Below are 26,428 nucleotides of genomic sequence, written 5' to 3'. Positions count from 1 at the left end.
TACACATGGTTACTGTAGTGGAAGATGGGAGAATCCTAGTTATTGTTATTTAATGTCTGTTTTCTGATCATATCTCATCCGCTTTATCCCCCGTGGGTGCTTTTAACTAGAAATAGCAGCTTTGCAGACAAATAATGCAGGGCATATTGAGTCAGAAAGTGACATGGGGAGGGACAATTCAGCCCCACATGACACAGGTCTGATACATGTTGTGAGCATGCATGCTTGTTTGTAGGGAGGGAGAGGTGTTGCCAGTTCTATTCATGCATTTGAAATATGTATAGAATGTGATTAGTAGTTTGCCTCTAAGTTTCTTTGGGTATACCAACTTTCTAAATGAGGTTACCTTTCTAAAATAATTGGATTCATATTTGAATAAACCTTGTAATTTTTTAAAGAATTTCAAGTTCCCTGGTTTCAACGTACAGAAACTTACAAAGCTGCCGAACAATCTGGAACCTGCACGTCTCTGGGATTCAGTTCTACAAGTTCAGACTTTCAAGGTATCCTGTAAGGATAAAGTCCTGCAGTGACTTATAACAGTTTTGTTTTGATACACATGATTTATTACGAAAGCCATTTTAAATCAACCTTTCAAAATGGTTTCTTAAAATTGATAAATATTATGTAATGTATTTTATATACATGATATAAGGGCAACAGAATAATTATCCTATTACCAGTGAGTCATCCAGTATATGCAATAGGATAATTATTCTGTTGCCCTTACAGGTGCATCTGTTTGATTATTATTTTATAATATCATGTGTTGTTCACATGTATACTATATACAAATTAGTTTATTTCCATCTCTTTAGCATTATTTTACCACTGAGGAAGACATTTGTCGAAACGTGTTTGGATATTCAGATATTCTTTGCTGTCTATGTATCTCTGCACAGTGTATCATATTGTTTATACTGTATACTGTTTCTTCTTCAAGGTCTCTGCGAATCACACATTCTCCTCTTTTCGTGTCTGGCCTGTTTCTCTTTAAAAGATTATACTTCTCTATTACCACATTCCAGTCATGAGACTCATCCTACAAAGTTTCAATGATGCTTCTTATATAGTTTTTGGTTTGCTGTGCTAGGCGTTCAAGTTCTTCTTGTTTATGTCCCATGCTCTGTGCGTTTGTGTATAGACATCTAAGACACCCCCCCTATTTATCTGTTAATATTTTTGAGCCAGCATTTAAATGTTTGTCTAGGCCCAAAACACACTCAGAAATCATCCAGATTGAGACCACTTTAACTGCCTTGGCTTAGTGCCAAGAAACCCTGGAAACTGTAGTTTATTGTGACAGCAGAGCTCTCTGACAGAGAAGGCTAAATGTCTCACAAAACTACAGTTCCCAGAATTCCCTAGCATTGAGCCAGGACAGTTAGACTGAATTATTTCTGCTTTGTGTTTTAGACCTAAGATTACAAACTGTGTGTTTAGAAGCTTTATGACATTTTAGGGACTTAGAAACTTTAGCACTGTCAGATTTATTTTATTGTGGTAATTATTAATTTCCTGTCATTTGCTCACGGCCAAGTTGTGTCAAGTATGAGAAGAACCAGACCTTTGGGGGGATGTAATAGTTTGAAGCCATTGCATTTGAGCTCCATTGGCTCCTCTTTTCATCTAAATAGCAAACCTCCCTCTAGATCTCTGCCAGATTCGTGCTTTCACATATAGTCTTTTGAAACCAAAACTGTCTTAGGACCTAAGCATCCATCTGAAGGCTGGTAATGTAGCATTAACAAACAAGATCAATTTTAAATCCCATAAAATAATTGCTACAACCACAGAACACATAATAATTGATTGCTTACTCTAGAGAAAATGAGTATTGACCAAACCATTAACGGGGGTCAGTTCTAAAACAGTTATATGAGGCTGTAGTTGAGGAGTAAGTTATTCTTATAGATTTACATTACATGACTTAATAAGGTATAATTTGTCTTTAAAGGTCAATTCTTGGTTTCATTGCTATAAGAATAATTTGCCAATTGTGATGCAGTGTGATTTCCCCAAGAAAATTATTCTGATCAATCAAGGAAGTTATCATAACTTTTCCGTTCCAAGTCCCCAAGATGCCATTCACATTACCACTACTAAATGTTACATGGAGGAACTAAAATGGTAGACCACATTTTGGGCTCCATACCCACTAGGTGATTTTCAGAATTTCATGCTTTGGTTCTCCTTGCACCACACCAATACCCTATTTTACCAATATAGACCATACATCAACATCTTTTTAAAGAAAAGCTTAGTACCTTTGACATGTAGCTACAACTAGTGCAGCATTGTTTATAACAGCCAGTTTGGCAAATTACAAGTTACACAGAAATGTGCATGTTACAAATCGCTAACTTTTAAAAATGAAACATGGCCCAGGAATTTGAAATTTATAGCAGAAAAATAAGGTTTTTTTCCTTCCTTACTGCCAGTTTCTTTTGTTTGTATACATAACACCAGAAGTTTAATAACTCTTTCAAATGTGTATCCACTTTTTTTTCATTAAAAAGAAGTTGTGACTTTATACATACTAGTATAGATTAACATTGTTCACCACTTAGTGATGAACTGGTGAATCATGCGTATTGGATGCTGATGGCCTACAATCTGAAAACATGGGATACTTCATCCTGCAGGGATGGAGAGAGGTGCTCTCCCTGCTCAGACCATGAATTGCCACTGCCTAGATCAGTGGTTCCTAAACTGTACCCTTTAAGAGATTTTGGACTTTAGTGCCTATAAACCAAGACTATTGGCCAACATGACTGATATTTCTTAAAGGGTACAGTTTGGGGACCACTGACCTAGATGTTCACTGTCATAGGCCAGGGCTTCTTCACTAGACTAGTGTTGTTCTTTGCAGCTTTTTGCTCTGCCAGACAATGCATAAGACACTGAATGAGCATAAGTATGTTCAACTCAGTGTCTACCCCTCGGCTGAGTCTATGGGACTTGTCAGTTGTCATAATCCTTTACACAGAACTAAGGGATTGGAACCAAGATCACCACCTGAAAAGCTTTTACCTTAACTTGACCAGACACCATGTGTAGAAATATTGCATTGTGTTTTTAAGGAAGTGAGTCAGAGACTTGGAAGAGTTAGCAGCTACTAGATCTCTATATAGGTGCAGTCCCAGTCCCTGGAGCACAGCAACCAGAGTTTGGGTAACAGGAAAGACCTACAGGAGTGTTTTGAGGGGGAGACCCTGACTTCTGGTTACGTGCCTACTTCAGACAACTGAATATAGACAGTGAGAAGCTGCTGCAATCACCTGTAACCATTGTGATATGTTAGTGTTCTTGCCAAAGGATCTGGGTAGCTACACCTATAGCAAGATGGTTGCCCTGTTGAAAGAGAACATCCAGCATGCTGAGGCCTGTTTATCCACTCTGCAGCATATTAGGGTGCGTGAGGATTTCTTGGAGAAAGCAGAACACAAGGCATGTCCCTGGGGAGGAGGTGAGTTTGCATACACAGGAGATAGACAGTTGGAGGAATGTGACATGTAGAATTAGAAGGACTAGGGATCATTCTGTGAATTTAAAGCTGTAGAATCAGTTTGGAGCTTTCTTCCTTTTCAGTGATGGGAAGCAAGAAGAGCAGTGGTGTTAGTCCTCAGAGAATGGGCACAAGACCTTGGAAGGTACAGCACATGGATTTCAGAGGAGGTATGTCATAGTGGTATGTCCCTGCTGAGCGGTACAGAATCAGTAGTTTGTGGGCCTGACTAGATCTCTTGAGAGGTGTCCTGAGTTCCTGGGGCAAAAATCTGTGATGTGATAGTACCACTGTATATCATGTCCAGTTCTGGGCGCCACATTTAAAGAAGGATGTAAAGAAGCAGGAGTGTGTCCAGAGGAGGGCGGTCAAAATGATGAATGGTCTGAAAACCGTGCCCTATTAGGAGTGGCTTAGGGAGCTGGGTATGTGTAGCCTAGAGAAGAGAAAGTTAAGGGACGACATTTTAGCCATGTTTAATTATTTGAAGGGATGCCATGTTGAGGATGAAGCAAGTTTGTTTTCTGATGCTCCAGAGACTAGGGCACAGAGCAGTGGAGTGAAGCTATAGGAAAAGAGATTCCACCTAAACATTAGGAAGCATTTTCTGATGGTAAGAGCTGTTCAAAAGTGGAACCTGCTGCCTTGGAGTATGGTGGAGTCTTCTTTGTAGGCTTTAAACAGAGACTGGATGGCCATCTGTTTGGAGTGCTTGGATTGTGTATTCCTACATGGAAGGGATTGGACTGAATGGCCCTTGTGGTCTCTTTCAACTCTATGATTCTGTGATTTTAATGCTGCATGGTGTTGTTGTTTGCTTCCAAGTTATTTATGACTGATGGCGAACCTATCATAGACTTTTCTTGGCAAGTTTCTTTGGAGGAGATTTACCACTGCCATTCTTTGAGTCTGAGAGTGTGTGATTTGCCCAGGGTCACTCAGTGTTTTTTGTGCTTGTGTGGGGAATCAAACCCTGATCTCCCGAGTTGTAGTCCAATGCTCAAACCACTACACCATGCTGTATAAGGTATGTATTTTTATTATGCTTTGCACCAAACTGCGATACTCCTCCTCCTTATTATCATGATGTATGCATAATCTGCATATTACAACATAGTAGTAGATACATGGAAACATGGTTGAGGTCCAGAGTGAGCTGCATTAGAATAAATGCATTGCATTTTAAGGACACTTTTGGGAATAAATGTGTTTGAGACTAGTTGAAAGGGGCTTCATTACCACTCATTATGTTTTCCCTTCTTGTTTTGACAGGGAGTGAATGTAAAAGTTTTGAAGAAATTATTTTTCTCAGAAGCATCTCTAGCAATTTTACAAGATTGTTTTTGGTGGTGGTTTCTTCATAAATTCAAGGTATGAAGAACAGATCTTTGCTCATTATGTTTTTCCCTATTTTATTTTAAAAAAACATAAATTGGACATTTAATTTTTTTTACTGTGTATTAGTACATCTGTGATAATGCGCATAGATATTTGTAGGTTTTTAAAAAAGCTCTTCAAGTGCTTTCTATTGCAGGTGTAGGTCATAAAATGTGTTGCAAGATTTTAGGTAGAAAAAAATTGCTGCATTCATTACATTTATAAGGAGCCCTTGGTGGCCCAGTGGTCAAATGCCAGCACCGTAGCCACAACATTGTGAGTTTGATCCCAGGACTCCAAGGTCCATTCAGCCGTCCATCCTTTTGTAAGTCGGTAAAATGAGTACCCAGCTTGTTGGGGCCAACTGGCTTACAGACTGTAAACTGAGCTCATTATTAAATGGTATAGAAATGTAAATGCAATTGCTATTGCAATTCACTAAGCTTAATTAGGGAGTTTGCAATGGCTACAAACATTTTGCCATATTTGTTTTTTTTATATATGAACATGGAAGCAATTTTTACTTTACAACAGTGGGGTGAAGCAGATTGGCCTCTGGCCTCTCCAGCCCCAGTCAGCTCCTGATCAGCATGGGACCATGGCAACTGGACAGCCTGCTCTGAAAATGGGCTGCTGCCACAGTCCCAAATGGGCTACCAGCAAAGAGTGGGCTTTCCCCGCTCTTTCTGCTGGCAGCCCGGGACTGCCTCAGGCAGACTTTGAGCGACTTCTGGCCACCCCAGGGTGTGCATCATATGCACACCCCGCCCCAAAGTGGCCGGAAGCCACTTTATTTGGCTTGTCTCAGTAACGTCACTTGGGGGTACAGAGTCTGGACCACACTGGGTGAGACCCCAGAAGCTGGGTAATATCCAGCTGAACTGCCCCCCCCCCCCCACATCTCCCTGCCATGCATGAAGATGCGTGGCAGGGAAGGAGAGGCCTGGGGCGCGCCATCATTTCCTTGTCTGGTGCAGCTTTACTCATGTGTAAGGTAGCACCAGGCAGGGAGAGAGAGGTGTGGGGCATGCCTTCACCTCCCTGCCCAGCACTGCTTTACTCACATGTAAAGCCACGGCGGGCAGGGAAAGAGAGGCCTGGGGTATGCCCTCACTTCCTTGCCCAGTGCGGTTTTATTCTCATGTAAGGCTGCACCAGGCAGGGAGGTGCGGGTGTGCCCTTTGGCACTGCCCTTGAAGTCCTACCCCAAAGCCTCACCTCCTGCACTGGGTGACTCCCAGGTTTGAGATGCCACTAGCCTGTCTGATCTGGGGCATAATCATGTACATGTGTATTCAACGATAACTTCCTTCGTGTTCAGTGGGACTAGCTCATAGGATTGCAGCTCTAGTGAGCTCTGAAATGCAAATCAAAAACCTGTATTGACCAGAATATTCATTTGCATTATAAATTCTTTACCTCTTTCTCCCTCATTTAACTATGATCAGATATCAAGATAAATGACATAAAAGAGGCTAAAAGAAAAGTTGAACATCAGCTGATCAGCACGCTAAAGTGCATAAAAACTGATCAAGTGCTAGATTTATTGCAAATATTACAGTTTCATGTCCCTGAAGTGTCTAATGCCTAGTAATCTTCTGAAAGCTCCTATTGATGGAATCATTTTGTCATGTCTTGAACTGTACTCATGCTTAAATGCAGTGCAACTAGGGGTATTAAATATGAATACTCATAATATGTTTTCCTGATATTTTCCCCACTAAGCCTGATGAAGACGAACAGGATCACTTTTTTGACAGAATATCAGATAGCTTTGTGGCACTTCTGTTGAGTACTCCCAGTTACATAAAAGATCCTTTCTTTCAGGTAATGGCACCAATTCATTATTTGTAACTGTGAATGTTTCTCTTGTCCATTCTTCCCTTATCAGAGGAATGGACAAAAAGATGCATCCTTTTGACATCCTATCTGTGTATTACTGTGTCTCCTATTCAACTATATTTATATTGTTGATTGATTGATATAAATATTTTTGTCCTGCCCTTTATCCAAAGATCTCAGGGCAGCGTAAAATAAAACCAATCTAACAAATTTCAAATAATATAAACAATTAAATTAGTTTTAAAGGGCTAAAAACATATTAAACAATTAGCAAATTAAAAGACAGATTAAAAGGATTAAAATAGTTTAAAATGAATTGCAACCAAGTGTGTATGAAGGGTTTTGTGAAATCAGTTAGGTCCAAGAAGCTTTCTTAAACAACCGTGTTTTTACTTGGTGCCGAAAAGCACCAATCAGGCTTCCAAGGGGATAGTGTTTCACTGGGATGCCAGCCCTCTCCCATGTCCTCACACAGCATATTGCTCTGACTAATGGGAGACAAAAGAGGGCCTGTAGATACTTCTTATGTCTAGAGATAAACATATATCTAAATCCTACAGCCTTTTTAATTCCCTGTTTTATCTGCAAGTCCCTTTATCACAACTGTTTTTCTGCTACGAGTGGCTGCATCTTCAGGCATTGCCCATAGCCTAAACTACACTTTATAAGGAGATATGTTGGTGTTAGAGACCACATCTCCTGAATTTTTGTTGTCAAAAAAATATGCATGTCATTTATGTCTGCGTTGCCCCATAAATATAGTCTTCTGGAGGATGAAAACCACTAGATCACCTACTCTGCTTATGATGGGAGGAAAACGCATACCCTTAAATCACATTCCTTAACTTGTGGCCCTCCAAATGTTGTTGGACCACAATTCACAGTTAGCCATGGTCAGTGTAGCTAGTGGTGAAAGATGATGGGATTTGACAAGTTGCCCTCTGATGCTGTAATTTCATGTTTAGGATTTCTGGTTGCTTATAGTGGTGATTCCATGATAACTCATGCATGTCTCCTTGGTTTATAAAGCTTCTGGGGTTCATTTTAGTTGATAACATGTTTCTTCATAATAATTTCCATATGCTTACTAAATAGCCCAACTTTACAAGGTGTTCAGCTGCCATGCTTACTTATTGTTTCAACTACATGCTTGTTTGCTGAACTCAGTATGCATGTGTGTGTGTGTAGTTAGAAATACTGATTTAGAGCACATGCAGACTGATTCAGAAGTCCCAGATTTTGTTCTTGTTTCTTTCTGATTTTTATACTGGGTTAAAATAAACTGAAGTCCAAAAAACACTGCAGAAATAATCCAGTTTGAGATCACTTTAACTGCGCAGGCTCAATGCTAGGGAATTCTGGAAACGGTAGTTTAGTGAAACATTTAGCTTTCTCTATCAGAGAGCTTTGATGCCACAATAAACTACAATTCCCAGGGTTCCCTAGTATTGAGCCAGGGCAGTTAAAGCAATCTCCAAATTTATTATTTGTGCATTGTGTTTTGGACCTGAATTTGGGAGCTGGTATAAAATATTTCTGATTGTACCAGAGTTAAACAAAATGTTAATGTATCTTAAAAATAAAACTGAAAAGGATAGGAACAAAACCAGGAAATTTCTGGTCTTTTTAATCAGTCTGGATGTGCCCTTACCTATGTTTAAATGCAGGTTTCTTTTAAACTATATTTCACCTGTTTATTTAATATATAGGCACGGCCAACTATTTATGATTTAAATTTAGCACAGTTTGTATTTTCTAGATGTATCCTGACTGCTTGTCACAAACCATCTATGTTAGTTTTTGTGAAGCTTTTCCTGAATCCTATAGACATTTTAATGATGAGTTTAAAGAAGAATTGATGGATTTAGTTTTCCAGTGGATAAGAGGTACAGTAATGTTAATTTCCTTTAACAAATAAATAAACAAAATCTTTGAAATATGTGGCATTAGGTCTTTTCAAAATCAGTATTTTTACATGGTATCAGTCTGCATTTTCTGTTTTGCTGAATTATTAATAACATCACAGTAAGAATTATAGTCAAACCTTGGTATCCTTTGGGGATCTGTTCCACACACACACACACACACACACACACACACACCCCGCGGATATGAAAAACGTAGGACCTCCAGTCCTGTTGTCCCTAATGGTGGTGCAACATGTGTGTGGCCACTAACATGGCCATCCATTAGGGACAACAGGGATAACCACTGCATAGCACAAATGGTCATATTGTGACATCTTACAAGTGTATACGTTTACAGTGCCACGTTATACATCTCCACTCCAAAATAAACCCTACTGAATTTAACATGGATCATTCTTTGGGAATTATTTATAGGATTTACCCATATTATGGTATAAACTTTTGTGAACTGTTTTCTGGTTGAAATTCAAGGCATCCCCAAGACTTAGGCGGGATACATACCGCCATTTAGTACGTATAGAATACGTACTAGGGTTAGGAAGGGGCGGTGCTTCCGCACCCCCCTAACCCTAGTACGTATCCTATACGTACAAGATGGCGGCGCCCCTTCCACATGGGCGCCGCCATCTTGACGTATTGGACGCTGAGCGTCCGTACGTGTCGCGGGCGTTGTGACGTAGCGAGTGCGCCCCTGGCGCCTCGCTACGTCGTAAACGCGACACAAGAAGAAGCTCCATTTTGGAGCTTCTTTTTCGCTCCGCGCGGGAGTCGCGCCGTATGGAGGCTCCGGCTCCCCCGCGGACTAACTGGCGTCGGTGGCAGACTACCGCAAAGCGGCGGTTTGTATCCCGTGTTAGTATCATAGAATCACAGAGGTGGAAGAGACCACAAAGGCCATCCAGTCCAACCCCTTTCTGCCATGCAGGAACTCTCAGTCAAAGCCATCCAGCCTCTGTTTAAGACCTCTAAGGAAGGATACTCTATTACACTCCAAGGTAGTGTGTTCCACTGTCAAAAAGCCCTTACTGTCAGCAAGTTCTTCCTAATGTTGAGGTGGAATCTCTTTTCCTGTAGCTTGCATCCATTGATCCGGGTCCCGTTCTCTGGAACAGCAGAAAACAAGCTGGCTCCCTCCTCAAGATGACATCCTTTCAAATATTTAAACAGGTCTATCATATCAACACTTAATCTTTTCCAGACTAAACATACCCAGCACCCTAAACTGTTCCTCATAGGGCTGTCAACAATGCAACAGTAAGGGCCCAGTACCTACAGACAATGCTTGCTAGAACTGCATACTTGGACTGCAATAAACAGCTGTCTTATTTCCTTCAAGGTGCAAATAGTCTTTAGAACTGCTAGTTAGGGATGGTCAACTGAGAACATGTTTTATTGAACACATTGGGGTTGCAAAGGTGATGAATTTATTTAAACATATTGGTTTTATATTTTATCATCTTTCAATTACAAGATGACAATTAATTACTATTAATTTATCTTTTATCCTACTTGAGCCTATTTTTTCCATTGCATTTCATGCACTGTGCTTCCCCATATTTTACAATGTTTGATGTTAACTGTTTTGATATGGTTGACTGACCATTCAGTAAACTTTTAACCAACCAACTAACCTTCTAATATATATTTCTTGGTGCATTTTATGAGTATTAGTTCTCATACTCAGTTTTCTTTAAATAGATTGATGTTCTTTTTATTTCACCTCCACTCATCCTCATTTTGAAAGCTGAAAAAGGAAAGCTATTTGAATCTCTGGCTGTAAAACATCTTTTCTATCCCTGTTATTCTGTTCTGCTCTTTTTAGGGAGGTTTTTGATGATAATCGGTGTTCTTGAACTGCAGGAAAGAGGCATACAATAAAGTATTTTTGCTCCATGCGGCCCTGACCAATTCTGTCATATCTACACATTCAGTAACTGTACATCTACAGCATGACAAGACAAACAGAGAATTGAATAACTGATTTTGAAATTACATGTTATTCCAATGCTTTCTATATGCAATTTCAGTTTGGTTTCAGAAAGTCTGTCTTCATTTCTTGGCTTCATTTATTATAGAACTAGGAAGTTCTTTTGATAAATAAGGCCAATGTAAAGTTTCTTTACTAGTGTCTTGTAATTTAAACAGCCTTTTAGACTGGTAATATAGATATAGCAGTAGTTCAATGAGTGCCGCTTTTTTGAAAAAATGTAATTTATGCTATGCAGGTTTCAAACCACGAAAATTTGCTTGGAAGGAGTGGAAGATATGGTTGTTGGTAAAACAAAAAAGAGATTCCTTTACTAAGTCATCATCATTTATAAAACCGCTGCTTCAATCACGGTCTTGTAAGTATGAGATAACAGACATAAGAAAATTATTGAATGGTTGTTTGTAAAGTGTACAGTTCTTCTTCTGGCAGCAATAACAGTGATTAAATTATTATAAAAAAAGACCTTCATATAGATCCAAGCATATAGATTAAGCATTAATATGAAACCTGTAATGTATCAGTATTTTACAAAATACTATTCAGCTGAAGGAATAAGACTAAATATTTCTAATTTCCAAGTTTTGGATTCTGGGGAGAAAGCAAGGAATGACACAGAGCATAATTATGCAAGAGTAGGCTGCCATAATATGTTTGTAAAGTGGTTTGATCTGAAGATTTTCTTGCAATATTCTGCAGTAGCCAGGAGTTGATTTGCAGTTAAAGCTTGTGCTCCAGCTGTGCCCATTCCTAGTTTGCTTCCTTTTTAGATACTACAGTGGACTGTATGTAGATTGTTGGAAAAATGCTCAGAAACTTCAGCTGTCCTAAAGGACTGCAGCCACATTTCTGACCAAATCACATTACAAGGAGGATACAACTCCCTTTTTTCAATAGCTCCACGGGATATAATTCTGTTTCTGTGCTTAGTTCAAAATGCTGACAGTGACCTATACAGCCATATAATGCTGGGATCCAGGCTAAGTGAAGGACCATATCCTCCCATAAAACCTGCCCTGTGATTTTCAGAGGAGGCCCATCTGCCAGACTCACCCCATTCAAAGTCCCATCTGGTAGAACATGGATAACGACTTCTTGGTGGCTGTTCCCAAACTCTGGCGATTCCTTTCTAGGGAGGCTAGACTGACTCTATTCTTGTTTGCTTCCATAAGCAGACAGATTTTTTAATTATTATTTTGATAGGCTTTCAATAAATAATTTTTGATAAGGAAAGGGATTTTCAATAATGCACCATTCAAAGAAGGAACTGGCAAAACACACATTCAGTGTTTCTTGCCTAAGAAAATCTTAGGAAATTAGAACCATAGAGTTGAATGAGATGACAAAGGGCATTCAGTCCAACTGCCTGTCATGCAGGAATACACAATCAAAGTACTCCTGACAGATGGTCATTCAGCCTCTGTTTAAAAACCTCCAAAGAGGGAGAGACTCCCATACTCCGAGGGAGTGTGTTTCACTGCTGAGCAGCTCATACTGTCAGGAAGTTCTTCCTAATGTTTAGGTGGAATCTCTTTTCCTGTGGTTTTGAATTAATTGCTCTTGGTCCTATTCTCTGGAGCAACAGAAAACAAGCTTGCTTCATCCTCAATGTGACATCCCTATCATATCACCTCTTAACCGTTTCTTCTCCAGGCTAATCATACCAAGCTCCTTAAGTCATTCCTCATAGGGCCTGGTTTCCAGACCCTTCTCCATTTTAGTCACCCTCCTTTGGACACATCCCAGTTTCTCAACACCCTTTTTGAATTGTGGTGCCCACACCTGGACAGTGTTCCAGGTGAGGCCTGACCAAAGCAGAATAGAGTGGCACTATTACTTCCCTTGACCTAGACACTATACCTTTATTGATGCAGCCTAGAATCTCATTGTTTTTTTTTAGCTGCCGCATCACACTGTTGACTCGTGTTCAACTTGTGGTCTGCTAGGACTTCTAGATTGCTTTCACATGTAGTCTCCTTAAGCCTGCCTGCCCCTTCTAGCCTCCTGTGCTGCCCCTTTGCTGAGGCTCAAGACTATGTCTCCCTTGGTCTCTCTTCTGCCTCACCTTTTTGTGTTTGCTCCCTCTCTTGCCTCGGAACCCCAGCTTCCTCCTTGCTCTATTTGTTGCCTTTCTTCTCCTTTCCCTGGCTGCCTCACCTTCTCCCTGATCTTTGCATTACACAAGATCAATTTTGGTGGTGCAGATGAGTAGTGGTGTCTTCACAAATTTATGCACGTCTTTCCTTCGGTCTGAAGCTCAAAACCGGAGATGGGGGATGGGGTAAAATCATGATGTTTTCCATCTTTATTCTGGTAAGGCTTCTAGTGCAGGCATTAAATTTAAATGGAAATGTAACATAAACATATCATGTTAATAGTTATCTTTTTTTCTCCTAACAAAAATATAACTGAATTAATTTTTAGCTCACCAATGACAAACTAAACACACTGATCATTTTCTACTAACTTTTCTATCTCTTGCTAGATGTCCTGTGCCAGCTATGTGCCTGCAGGGGACAATGGAGGATGAGGAGAAAGAGATGGTTAGGGTTCCCAGCAACACTTTCTCTTTGTGCTGTTTTCATTCTTGCTTCCTCAACAAAAGACTTATCCTCTTTTGACCTCTGCCACCATTCAGATAGGTTTTATAGTCCTTTTCAACATCATGGCTGAACATTAACAACTATATGGTGGCACAGAAAGTTGGCCCTGCTAGATAATTTTATTTTAGTCTGAGATGAGTTTGGTAGTAGGGAGCAGACAGAGATACCAATTTGCTTGTATTTTTCTCACAGCTGGATTAGGATAGGAGGTGGGGTATGCTCACTCCTGTACACTTCAATTTTCTGTGTTTGTTTCTGTCCTATACTCACAATGGGAGTTCATCTCTCAGGGGCTTCACCCTGTGTCTAATCCAAGAAACCAGTTGTCCATCCAAAATGATCTGGAGTGTTGGGCCTGGGGTACAGTCTGGGTGGAATCAGTTGTGTAATTAGTTGCATTTATCCTCACTGCGTGTTACCTCCTTCTTAGCAATGTAGTTGTAGCCAGTGGGCTCCATCTTTCTCGGTCTGCTTTATAAACTCTTCCCTTTATTTCAGATGAACTCTGATACCTAATTATAAGCACCAGCCTCCATACAAGCCAACAAGGTTATGGCCCAATATTTATGAGAAACATAAGTTAATAGTGTCTGCTATGACTCTGGGCATAGTATCAGACAATTGGAAGGAGAATATGGCACTGGGTTTTTTGGTTTTGTTTTGTTTTTTGCATTTTTGGGGTTGTTCCATTTGAAACTTGCATTGTAGGAATTGCTGCAGGCTGTCGTTTTTGTCTGTTATCCAGTGCACATTGGCAAGAGTGTTGTGTACTAGACTTTGTGTCTGATCATAGAAGTGGGGGGTGGGAGGAGGTGGCCTTTGAGCCAGACTGTTTTGCTATTCCCTTAGAATCAAAATCATATGAAACAGATGCAGCTTGATACTTTTTTTTTTTTATAAATAACATCAGTTTAAATAACTTAAAACAATAAAGTTCAACTATAACTTAAAGTTTAATGCTGTAACAACAGAGAAAGCTTGAATAATGGTGTGTGTGTGGGGAATCAGAAGCCATATGCCCTAACAGGAGTTATATAAAAAGATAGGTTATGTTACATAGAAACCCATATGATGATGTCTGAATTTTTACTTCGTCGTTATATAAAAGGTTATTTTGAGGAAAGTGAGATGAAGTACATTTTCCTTATTAATATTATTTTGTATACACTATTTTGTAACATCTTTCAGAGCAGCATTAGTCGTTTGTACTAATACATATGAATATATTGCAGTGGTGCAACCTTCATCTTCCATACTAGCTTTATTTTCTGAATACAACAGTACTCCAATTTCAGATTGTTTTAATACTTATACAATTTTTTTTCCTGGGAAGTATTTAATACTGTTCAGCCTCCACGATTAGTACTGACTTGATCATCTGAACTCTCATTCAAGCAGCCATCAAGTCCACATATTTTACATAATATTTTCATCTGCTTTATTATTATTATTATTATTATTATTATTATAGCAGCCATGTTTAATTAAGCAGATAGGTTTCTTTTAAATAAAATATTATCAGATAATCAAGTCATGACTTAACGCGTAAGGGTAAATTTAATTTAAGAATCTGCAAAGTTACACTTACACTAACATGATTGTACAACTCTTTACAATTTTTTACAACTTTTAGTCACTAAGTCTGATGTAATGTATATCTTCAGGTTTTTTTTTTAATAATCAGTCTCTTAAAAATAAACATAAACACGCAAGTCCAGCTTGTTCAGTTTTTCAGTAGTATTCCAGCTTCTCTTTCTTGTACTTTCAAACAGTCCACTTTTTCAAATGAAAATGTTTGCTGGAACTGGTTCTCCATATATAATTAGGATAACTGCAGTGGAAGGAAATGGGACGATGTGTCTTCTTTGCTTGTCTTTGTGCCCTTTTTAGGGGCACCATTCTGTCTCAATGCTATATACATCTCCTTCCCTTTGTGGGTCCAGTTTGCTGAAGCATATGTATTATAATGGTTTTCTTGAATCCGTTCTATGAAGTTGCAGTCTTCATTGCACATTTTCTGTTAGAAGTAGAAGAAAAGAATGACAACAGATAATAAGATGAACACTGAAATACCTGAGAGGGCCATATAACAGCAACAAAACCTGATGTTGAAATATGCAGCATGCTTCTTAAAAATGTATCTATTTGCTATTTTCTTATGCAAGTATCTTGCACACTTTTAAGGAGGAATAATTTTCATTAACACAAAAATATTCAGACATAATTTGGGTGGAAACCTGGATGATAACCAAGAAAATTGCAGAATTTACATTTAATGTACTGAATTGAAGTGGTTCACATAAATTGTAATGGGCCTCAGTATAGAAATGTCTTTCTTCCAGCCATTTTGCATCATAAGGTATACTGGGGGTGTAAGGAAACCTGTTGTGTTCAGTCAGGGGCAGGGCAGAAGATGGCATGTCAGTGGGACAGCACTAGCAGAACCCGGTCCATCACTTCATAGGGATGACTATGCACTTGAAACGTGTGTGTTGTTAAATGCATCAGGGAGGTGGCCATGGGTGGTATTGGCTGGAACAGTGGAAAAACCAAAAGTGATTAGGCAATTGTCTCAGACAAGAGGAGGGAAAGATGAAGCTGAGCCAAGGAGCTGCTAACAAGCTTGCCAACAGCAACTTCCTGCTTCCTTTTATATGGCTCATGAGAGCCAACGTTCAGTTGATCTCAAGTGAGCGTATTCCAAGGCAAGACAGGGTTGAGGAGCTATTCCCATTGGTCTGTAAAGGCAATAGTGTATAAGCATCCCCCATCTTCTCACACAAACAGTAGTCACTGTATAAAATGTAATGTGTGTGTGTGTATTCAAAGCATATTTATTGTTTCTACATTAAATACAAGCTGCTACTAATAATGATGCCAGTACCTTTCCATATAGTTTTCCAACCTTGTTCATGGCTATAAAGAATTCACTTGCCACTCCTTTGATTGCCACTATTCCAACTGCTACCGTTCTTATTTCAAGGATACCTGCAAGGAAGAGCAGTGAGGATGTAATCTATCAATTTCTTTCTGACATATCATAACAAGACAATTTGCCGTACAAAATAATTTCACAGTCTTTTTAAAAGAGACAATCAAGTTGTAAGCAGGGATTTTTAAATTTAGAGCAATGCATAACATACACACATTCTTAATCAAAAGAGCTATGCATGACGTTCACATTCTTAATTTCTTCATTCAAAAATATACTGTGTAAGAAAGGATGAAGAGTTTGGAGTTTGGGTTCCTGTTTATTTATCATTAGTGGAAGATGGTAGCCAGAGTTTGTCCAACATTACTTTATCTCTATTGTAATTGCAATTTTGTATGTGTGTTTTAATTGTGACTTTGGAAGCTAGTCTCATGTGGGTAAACAAAAGTGAAGTGTATGTACAACCAAACATGAAATTACAGTGCGTCCATATCATACACAGGCACCTTTTATGCAGCTTTCACCTTATGCTGAAAGCCGCGCGATGGAAGTTTCAATGGTGTGCGTGCATGCCGCACATCATGCACGAGCCCCAATGTTTTCAATGGGACTCGAGCATACACGCTATTTGCCTTACGCGGGGGGGTCTGGAACGTCTGTCTGTTTGGGCCCTAAGATATGTAGGTTTTTTTTATGTTATTTGATAAAGTTACTATTTATAGTTCACAAAAGATGTCTCTGAGGGAATTCTATGCACTCTGAACAAAGGCAAATACACACTACTTAAGATATTGGTTTAAGAAGAGGAAGACACTTATGACCTTATACACTTAGAGAAAGTGCTAAAAGGGTTCAAGCAGGGCAGGTATGATTGACAAAGGGCCTTCTGTGAAGAAGAAGTAAAAGGTAACTTCAGGTATATAAGGAAGGTCCTGTCACAGTGCTCTTTCTAAGTAGTTTACTTTGACCACTGACAATAAATATTACCCTCACATTACAATACAGGCTTCATTTTAACTGCTGTGTTAAGTGGCGAATGCTGGGTTAAGATTTTGTAAGTCATGCATATATGCTGAATTCATTCCCCCCCCCCCCCCAAGATGGATTCAATTTCAGCGTAAAGTTTTAAAATGTGCTGGCACATATGGCTTTGATTTCAATATCTTGACCAAAATCTAAACATAACAAAGGGGCATTATGTACAAATATCTTTTTTAGATCATTAGTTGCTGCTCTGACAAATTATTACATTCATAATGTGATATTGTTGTTCTTTGTATTTAAAAAGGCTCTCTTGAATACAAGTAGCTTAATTTTCATTTCCACTATAAGCTCTTTATACTGATTGGATATGTGGAGAATCCTGCTGCAGACCTACTGTAATGCTCTTTGCAGAGCTCTTTATAATTTTAAGGCTACCGGTAAATATAGTGTCACCGCAGCTTCAGTTCACTTGTTATAAATTTTCAAATGTTGACAGCAATAGGAATCCACTGTTCATATGTATAAATTAAGATTACTTGAATGTAGACACACAAAGATGGTGGCATTCTTGTTGCAATAAAAATGTCAGCATCCTTGTATGTCTGCATGCAAGTCATCTTGTGTGAAACTGAATAGTTGCTGGTGCTCAAGGAAATAACAGTTATTTCACAACAACATTCTCTCTATGTATGCTCTTAAAATCTGCAAACCTTGTCATACTCCAACATTCCCAAGAAAATTCCCACTTTCAGAAGAAGAAAAAATCTACACTCAGCCTGTGCCATATGTGGGCTTCCCTTATGCGGCTTTCAGCTTATGCTGAAGGTTTTGTGTAAAAGGGGAAATAAAAGTAGTCTTCTGACACCTAAAACATTTATTTTAGCATAAGTCATTTTTTTCCAGCATAATATTGTTAACCACTCTCTACACAAATAGGAGAAAATACAAGTTATCACTACAGTGGGCCCTTGGTATTCACTAGGATTTGGTTCCAGGATCCCCCAATGGAAATCAAACTCTCTGGATGCTCTAGCCCTATTAAATGCAATGGCATAGTAAATTGGTGTCCCTTATATAAAATGGCAAAATCAAGGTTTCCTTTTGGGAATATATATATATTCTGACAGTGAGAGCTGTTTGACAGTGGAACACACACCCTCGGAGTGTGGTTGAGTTTCAATCCATGGATAGGATAAAGAATCCAAGGATATGGAAGACCCCAACTGTGTAACACAGAAAGAAAGGAAACCAAATGAAGAGAAAAATGGAGCCTGAAAAAGTCACTTTTTTGTATCACAACTCCCACTCTCTGTGCCGCTGGAGGTTTCCTGGGGAGAAGGGCTATTTAATCAGTTTAATTTTGCAATGCCGATAACACCCACATTTTATATGAATAGACGTCTTCTAAGGAAAGGGGAAAATAATGAATCTATAAGACCTGGCATAATAATATAAAAACTTAGAAGATTATTGCATTACCTTTGCTCCTGGCATAGACACGGGATGTAACTTTAAGAAGGCAGGGCTTATCACTTTCACCTGTCGCCGGGCAGCAGCAGGCCATTTGCAACCTGGGTTTCTTCGGACTTCTCTCGCATCTTTTCATGGTGGGATTTTCCAGTTTTTGAAAAGCTGCGGCAGAAGCTTGGGTTGCAAATTGAGCGCCCACTGTCCGGCAAGGGGTGAATGCGATGAGATCCTCCTTCTTAAAGTTACATCCTGCATCTTACCATTTTCTCATTCTCATTCTGGTCTTACCGTTTTCTCATTCTTTGCTGCATAAGGCTCTACTTAGGAGATTTACTAAATCTCAATTGTGTCTTTTTTACTAAAACCTAACAGGTTATGGGGCCCAGAGCACAGACCAATTGAGAGCAGTTAAAACTAGATTGTTCAGGCTTTTGTTGCTTTTGTATCTTTTGATAAGTGGTTGCTTTCCACTCTTGCAGGGTTTTTTCTACTCATTCCCCCTTTAATCGCATGTGTTAGCCAGAGAAGGTTTTTTTGTTTTTGTCTTCTGGGCTGTTGATACAGTTGCCCTACTTATCCATGGATTTTTTATCCATGGATTCAAGCATCCATGGTTTGAAAATATTTTTTAAAAAAGTATACATTCCAAATAGCAAACGTTGATTTTCCATTTTATATAAGGGACACCATTTTACTATTCCATTGCATTTAATGGGACTTGAGCATCCATAGATTTTGTTATCCACAGGGGTCCTGGAACCAAACCCCAGTGGATAACAAGGGTCCACTGTATTTGCCATTGAGTTTTTTGCCTTTTAACTTTTTGAATTGCTAACCAAGCAAGAATGTCTTCACCAAATGAACGTAGTCTGCCTAAAGCCAGACTGAAACTAACAAAATATAACTACGCTCAGAGACTGGAGGTTTATTATATGGCCAAAAATGTTTCTCAACGTTTGGAGACAGAAATCCCAGCACCCAAGAAAGATAAATTACTGTGGATTTAGAAAGACTTGATAGCTAGACACATTCTGCAAGAATCTCTCTCTCTGATGAGTTATTAGTTTTTGTTCAAGGTTGTACCACTGGAAAAGAAATGCTTTCTAGACTCCAACAGAATTTTGGAAAGAAATCTATCAAAACATCGATTGTGTCTTTTAGAGAACAATTACAAAAGTGATTACATTTTTGGGACAATGTTTTTGTGTGACTTTTAGCTAACTGATATACTTAACATTGTGAAGTTGAAGGCTTTCATGGCTGGCATCCATAGCTTTTTGTGGGTTTTTGGGGCTATGTGGCCATGTTCTAGAAGAGTTTATTCCTGATGTTTCGCCAGCATCTGTGGCTGGCATCTTCAGTGTTGAAATTCACTGTTTTCCTTGTTGGAACATTAGGTGCACCGTTTGATGCCTTTTGGGTAGGCTAGAGGGAAAGGCTCCTCCCAGGAACCAATTAAAGAGTCGTTGCTGCAACTGTGATACCAAGGGGCATATCTCAAGGAATTGCACTCTCTCTAAAGGGTCCACAGTCAGCTCCTGCTGTTGCACAGCACGGCCAGACTGATTCCAGCAACATGTTTAACAGGCAACAGAGAAGAAGGAATTTTCTTTAAAGGAGGAATATGTACAGTTTCTAAAGTTAATGTTACATATCATAAGTCTTTCAACTCAACAAGCAAATGTGGCTCAGGAACACATGGAGCAGAGCACTCTCCAGCTATGGCTTTGATGTTTTGCTCATCGTGAATCAAGGGCTATCCTTCAACTACTGAAACACGTTGTCTTGTCAAGCCAGGTGTCCCCCATCCTATATTTATGAATTTCTATTTTAGTGGCTCAGTCCAGTACCTTACTCCATGTTGAAATTCATCTTATTAGATTTGGCCCAGCTTTTTAATCTATTACGCTCATTTTTAATATTGATCCTCTCCCCTGGGGTATTAGCTGCTACTCCTAATTTAGTGTCATCTGCAAATTTGATATGCATGCCCTCTGTTCCTTTATCCAAGTTGTTGTCAAAGATGTTGAATAGCACTGGTCCCAGGACAGAATGCTGTGGCACCCCGCTAATCACTTCTCTCCAGGACGAAGAAGAGCCATAGCTGAGCATCCTTTCGATTCGGCCGGTTAACCAATTACAAATCCACCTAAGAGTTGCATTGTCTAGCCCACATTTTACTAGCTTGTTTGCAACAATATCATAGGGGAACTTGTCAAAGGCCTTACTGAAATGAAGATATGCTATATCCACAGTATTCCCTTCATCTGATAATTGCTGGTATTTTGTTTCAAAAAAAGATCAGATTAGTCTGGCGTGACTTGTTTCTCACAAATCTGTGTTGATTATTATGTTGTAGTTGCTTTGTTGTGCTAGGAGTTCAGGTTCATTTTGTTTCCCTCCCATGCTCTGTGCAGTATTGTGGAGACATCCCTTTACCTGCCTGTGTAAAAATTTCTCCCTCCCACTGTTAGGTCCTTGTACTTTTTGCATTGTTCCCTGTATAACAGTTTGATTATTACTGTACTGTCGGCTTGTAAACCTGTACAGCTTTCTTTTGGCCTGGTAATGTGGCCTACCTAGCATTACTGTACTTTGTGTACAAACTGTGTGTACAATCCTGCAGAAGGGTTGTTTGAGTCTGGGACTTAGACCAGGCAGAAGTTCTCTGCTAGTGAGAGACTTTTCCCAGCCTAGCTACAGAGCATTCTTTTGGTCCAGACATGAGAATAGTTGCTGTTTGAACCATGTCAGAAGCCTTGCTTGATATCCTGGCTATTCTTACAGCAGACCTACAAGATAGTGCAATCCTACAAATAAACAACTTCGTCTTATAGATCTGTTGATAGAGAGTGGATTCCTTGAGGCTGAATTCAGATTCAAGGTGAGAATTGACCCTAGGACTGACCTCAATCACAACTGGGCTGCCCCAGTGCCCTGCATGGGATTTTGGTGAATTTACTCATTGTATGCCAGTTAAAATGGCAGGGCCCACGGGCAGGAGGGAAAAGAAAGCAATTTCTTACCACCTGCTTCTCTGGTTTGTAATTTTCTCTCCAATGAAAATGAGACAGCATCTTATAGCATGATTTATGTAAATTTACCTTAAAGAAACAGGCTGTATTGTCAGGTAAAATAGCAGGTAGAATAGATAGTATAGTGCAGTAGAGTGTTGGGGTAGGACTTGGCAGATCAAGGGATAGTCAGGACTGAACTGTGTAACTCATTCTGTGACCTTCAACAATTGTAAAATAAGGAACTGTGCCTTAAGAGAAAAATATGTACATTCTAGATTTGTTGGCTGGGACAGGTAATGGTTCCAATTCTACACCTTGTATACGTGGTTTGGGACTATCTCTTGGGGGTAGTTAGAATGTTTCTGACATGCTTAGAGGATACCTTGCCCTTGATTGCTAGGATTAATTTTTCCAAATCCTTTTGGCATGCTTAAAGAACCTCTTGCCTTTGGTTAGCATGATGATTTCCCAGAACAGTTTAAATGCTTTAGAGTAGCTCAGAGGACCTATTGACTTAGGTTGCTATGATTCCTTTTTTGATTGTTATGGGTATTTTCCAAGTACTTTTGACATGCTCAAGGATCCTTTTGGCATGCACAGACAACCTCTTGCCTTTGGTTGGTATAATGATTTCCCCAAATGGAGTTTTGGTCATTTGCCTTGGTGGGAATGACTTGGGCTTGCTCAAGGGCAATGCCCTCTGCGTGATTTTTGTGGTAGTCATGGCAAATGGCCTCTTGTGTATTGTGAGCATTATTGACCTCCTTCACATGTTTTGATTATTTGCCTTAATGGGAATAACTTGGGCCTCCTTAAGGGCAAAGAACTGATTTTGACACTTGGCCTAGGATGTCCATCATTTGCCCAGGCATTCATCCCTGCCAAGTTTGGTGAGGCGAGGGGGGGGGGGGTACTAAATGTCTGAACTTTTAGTTCAGATGAGTGAATAGTGAAATCCAAGCACTTTGGGTAGGGGATTGGGACATTTTCTCCTTCATCCCGGAATCATATTCCAACGGCCTCAGCTCTGCAGAGCAGACAGCATAATTTTGCTATGATAGTAAATTGTTTTAATGGCTCTTACATGTCATGGATGCATAATTACATAGTCACTCACTACCACCAAATGTATAAAATTCTGCATTTCAAACATTATGTCAAAAAACAACTGACACATACTTGTTCCTCCTTATATTAATGCCACACCACAAAAATTCCACGATATCATTGCCTCCCAACAATCAGTCTTAATGTGACTCTGAATTTTAGTATGTGGGTTTTGAAGCTGAGACACTGGGGACAGGGAAACACTTGGATGGGCAACAGCTAACTTGTGTTTCTAATTAATGGAGGTTGGGAGTGCTTGCTGTTGTATTTTTAAGTTCAGATGACCTTTAAAGATGACACAAGGCCAAGTCAAATCTCTATTCTTGTTTATATGACTCTTGTTAAGTGTAGTTGATGTTGTTTGATCATTAGAGAATTTTGCATCATGGATAGCAATCAAGAATGTATACATTAGCAGAGCCAATGTTGTTTGTAAGAGTAATTTCTGGTGTACTTTATTAACATTACAGATGCATGCTGTAATGATGCATTTAATACACTGATTAAATGACCTATTAAGCAATACTTTCCAAAAGGCAATATAATTTGTCTTCTGGAAGTTTTTAAAATATATATATATTTCTGTCATTTAGGAAAGGACTGCATTTTGTTGTGAGTCACTGCACTATCATTACAAACCTTTGAAAAAGATAATGTAACTAATAAATTCATGTTAATAATACTGATCTTTCTGCACTACAAACATGGATATAATGTAAAATAAGCTGCTATTGTAAAATGTTTTGAGTTTTTTTCATATTAGCATATTATATTCATCCTCATGTTACCAGTGCCTGGGTGAGGTATGAATTATTTTGAAGATTTGAGCTCTGCTCAAAAACCTTTACGAGTTTCAGCCTATCTTAAATGCATGTTCCAATGCCAGTCCATAGCAGAACACTGTTGCAGTGCGAGGACGGAAGAAAAAGATGAAAAAAGGAGGAATCAAGAGCTTGAGGAACTTGGAAGAGCTCCCTTATGAGAAAGGATTATATTCTTTTAAGTTTGGAAAAGTTTAGGTAAGGGGAAGCCTAATGACACAGACACATTACATTATGCACAGCATGGTGAACCATGAGAGGAAGCAGCTTTCCTTTCATAAAACATGGATATGGTTTTATTCAATGAATCTGAATGATGAGAGATTCTGAACTAGGACCAGATTATAATGCGTTTGTTGGTACAAATCAGGCCGCATTTTTCTTTTTCTTTTTTTTGGGGGGCGGGGGGGAGCTTATGCACATATTTGCAATTGCATGGCCACAGTAGCCAGCACCGTTAAATATGGCATCAGTATGACAAAGGTGTGCATGATTTGCTTGGCTTTTTTTTTAAACCCTATCAGTGGGGTTGGAGGTTAGGGGTTATTTTTTCCTCTTTCCCAAGAAATAAAACCACAACAGACTCTGTTCCCAAGTTGGTGCAAACTAAAGCTCTCACACACATATTATATTGCATCTATACCCCACATTTAAACCCACTGGGGTTTCTTGGCTGAGATAGTGTGACTAGCTAACCTAGCCCAAGGTTTCTTGTTAAAGGTTGTTCTGAGGAGCTTGCCATTGCCATTCTATGAGGCTGACTGAGGTGTGTGTGTGTCCCAAACAGTGTGACATAGATGTGCACCATCTGATTGATAGTTGTTGTTGTTGTTGTTTAAAAAAGAGAACAATTGAAATTTGGCTCTATTTTAAATCAATACAAATGGTAATGTGAACTTCAACAGGGTTAAATTGCCACTGAGAGATTCGATCAAAGTAAATATAGTGGGAACGTTGATTCATCGAATCTCCCCTGATCTACTCGGCAAAAACGCTAGTGTAAATGTGGCCTGAGATTGTACATTTTAAAGGTACAGTCCATACCAGTTCATGGATTCCTTATCTGTGGATTCAACCATCCATGGCTTGAAAATATTTGTACAAATTTTATAAATCTATCTGTATTATAGTTTTAGTTTTGTATGTATAACTACAGCTGTATGGTTCAGTTCAGTTACTTTTTTTGTAGTTGAAAATTAGCTCCCTCTTGTATTATGCCTATTAAATTAAGGCTTTGCCATCAGGTCAAATGCATTGCTGTTTCTGGTCATTCTGCAAAAATAATGCAGTTTGACACCACTTTAACTGCCATGTCTCAGAGCTATGGAATTCTGGGATTTATAATTTTGTAAAATATTTAATTCTCTGTCAGAGCACTCTGGTGCCACAACAAACTTCAGGATTCTATACTGTTGAGCCATGGCAATTAAAGTGGTGTCAACTGCATTATTTTTGCAGTGCAGATACAGCCTCTGACATCAGATCTGTCATAATCTGTCTCCTAGAATCCAGTGTAAAAGCAACCTCTGCTTATAATGTGTATAATAATGTATAATAGTCTACAAATTTGTCTAATAGTTCACAAATACATTAGATGACAACAGCACACTAGTCCTTTACTCAAAGTAAATCTATTGAATTTGGTGGAGCACTTCCAAGTGTTGTGAGGCATGAGGTCACAACACGTGACTGCTTGAAACTATATACATTTCCTATACCGGCACTATTTCCTCCTAGGAAGTTGAATGCAATACAGACATATGACACATCACACCATTACATATGTTTTTTCTGTGCAGCTGCTTGCTATGGAAAGCCATGATTGGTTGCAGCTGCGCAGTGTGTGAACAGCATATGTACCCAAAGCCAAAACCAAGCACTTGATGTGCAGTTAATACAAATGACAATTTACCTGAGAAATAGACAAAATATGACACAGGTCCTTGCGTCATTGGAGCCTGTATAAGGTTTCTTTTTTTAAACAGGGCTGAGCCAACATTTTCCTAAAGATAATTGGAAATCATGAAAGTTTTCTTTTTTGAACTTCAACTGAACTCTTGAAGAATTTTAGCCTTTTTCTAGAAAACGGACTCCCCAGTTCCCCCCCCCCCACTGTTTTTCTGCCCATGATGAAAGTGAAGAATTTAGTGTACAACTGTGGATTCAAATTTCATATTATTTAGAGTTATTTCTTAAAAAGGGAAAGGTCTTGTGTCCATTTCCCCCACCCCCACTCTGGTCTTTCTTTATTAGATCACTGCTTGCTTTCATTCCCAGTATTTTGTTAAGGTTCCAGTGTTAAGTGAACTTGAATTATTCACAAAAGAAATTTCTTTTATGTTCTTCCCCCTTAGTCAAAACTTCCACCTTGCCCAGGAGAATAGTTAGCTAAATCATTCCCCGCTCCAGATACACAGTTTGACATCCAGAAGTAGTGTAGAGAATTTGGAGAGGCCATTGTCATTTCATCCTGTTTCTTTCTTTCTTTTATTTACATGAATAAATAGAACTACATCAGCTTCTGGTTTTCCAATTTCACTTTTACTTCCCCCAGTGTAGACACTACATTGCTACTGATGTAGTCTAGGATCATATTGGTGTTTTTAGTTGCTGCATCACACAGTTGGCTAATGTTTAGCTTGTGGTCTGCTAACAAGACACCACTGCGGCCACTTCCCTGGCCTCCCACGTCTGACATCGGACTCAGAAGGCACCCCCTCCTCCAAAGACCTTCTGAGTTTAACATTGGAGTCAGAAAGCAGCTGCCCCGCTAAAAGGTCTTCCGAATCCAACACTGTAGTTGGAAGGTAGACACCATCACCGCCCAAGGCCTTCCGAGTTTGATGTTGGAG

At 39.3% G+C, this 26,428-nt stretch overlaps 2 protein-coding genes across 5 annotated transcripts in view; one reads left to right on the top strand and one right to left on the bottom strand.

The window, feature by feature from the left end:
• Window positions 1-26,428, top strand: part of FAM227B (family with sequence similarity 227 member B) — a 100,427-nt gene that overhangs the window by 9,732 nt on the left and 64,267 nt on the right. For all 3 annotated transcript variants that reach the window (XM_089538967.1, XM_089538966.1, XM_089538968.1), the window contains exons 6-10: window positions 399-503; window positions 4,781-4,879; window positions 6,611-6,712; window positions 8,487-8,613; window positions 10,881-11,000. In XM_089538967.1, the coding sequence (XP_089395093.1) occupies window positions 399-503; window positions 4,781-4,879; window positions 6,611-6,712; window positions 8,487-8,613; window positions 10,881-11,000 (553 nt within the window). The remainder of the gene's footprint in view (window positions 1-398; window positions 504-4,780; window positions 4,880-6,610; window positions 6,713-8,486; window positions 8,614-10,880; window positions 11,001-26,428) is intronic.
• The window catches only part of FGF7 (fibroblast growth factor 7), a 39,854-nt gene continuing 27,616 nt past the window's right edge, over window positions 14,191-26,428 (bottom strand). For both annotated transcript variants that reach the window (XM_089538972.1, XM_089538973.1), the window contains exons 3-4: window positions 16,130-16,233; window positions 14,191-15,262 (exon numbers count right to left, since the gene is read on the bottom strand). In XM_089538972.1, the coding sequence (XP_089395098.1) occupies window positions 15,068-15,262; window positions 16,130-16,233 (299 nt within the window). In that variant the 3' untranslated portion in view covers window positions 14,191-15,067. The remainder of the gene's footprint in view (window positions 15,263-16,129; window positions 16,234-26,428) is intronic.

Source organism: Sceloporus occidentalis, unplaced genomic scaffold (assembly GCF_023333645.1).
Source record: "Sceloporus occidentalis isolate IW3139 unplaced genomic scaffold, rSceOcc1.0.p SCAF_9, whole genome shotgun sequence".
Classification (NCBI taxonomy): Eukaryota; Metazoa; Chordata; class Lepidosauria; order Squamata; family Phrynosomatidae; genus Sceloporus; species Sceloporus occidentalis.
This window is presented reverse-complemented; position numbering and strand designations above follow the sequence as displayed.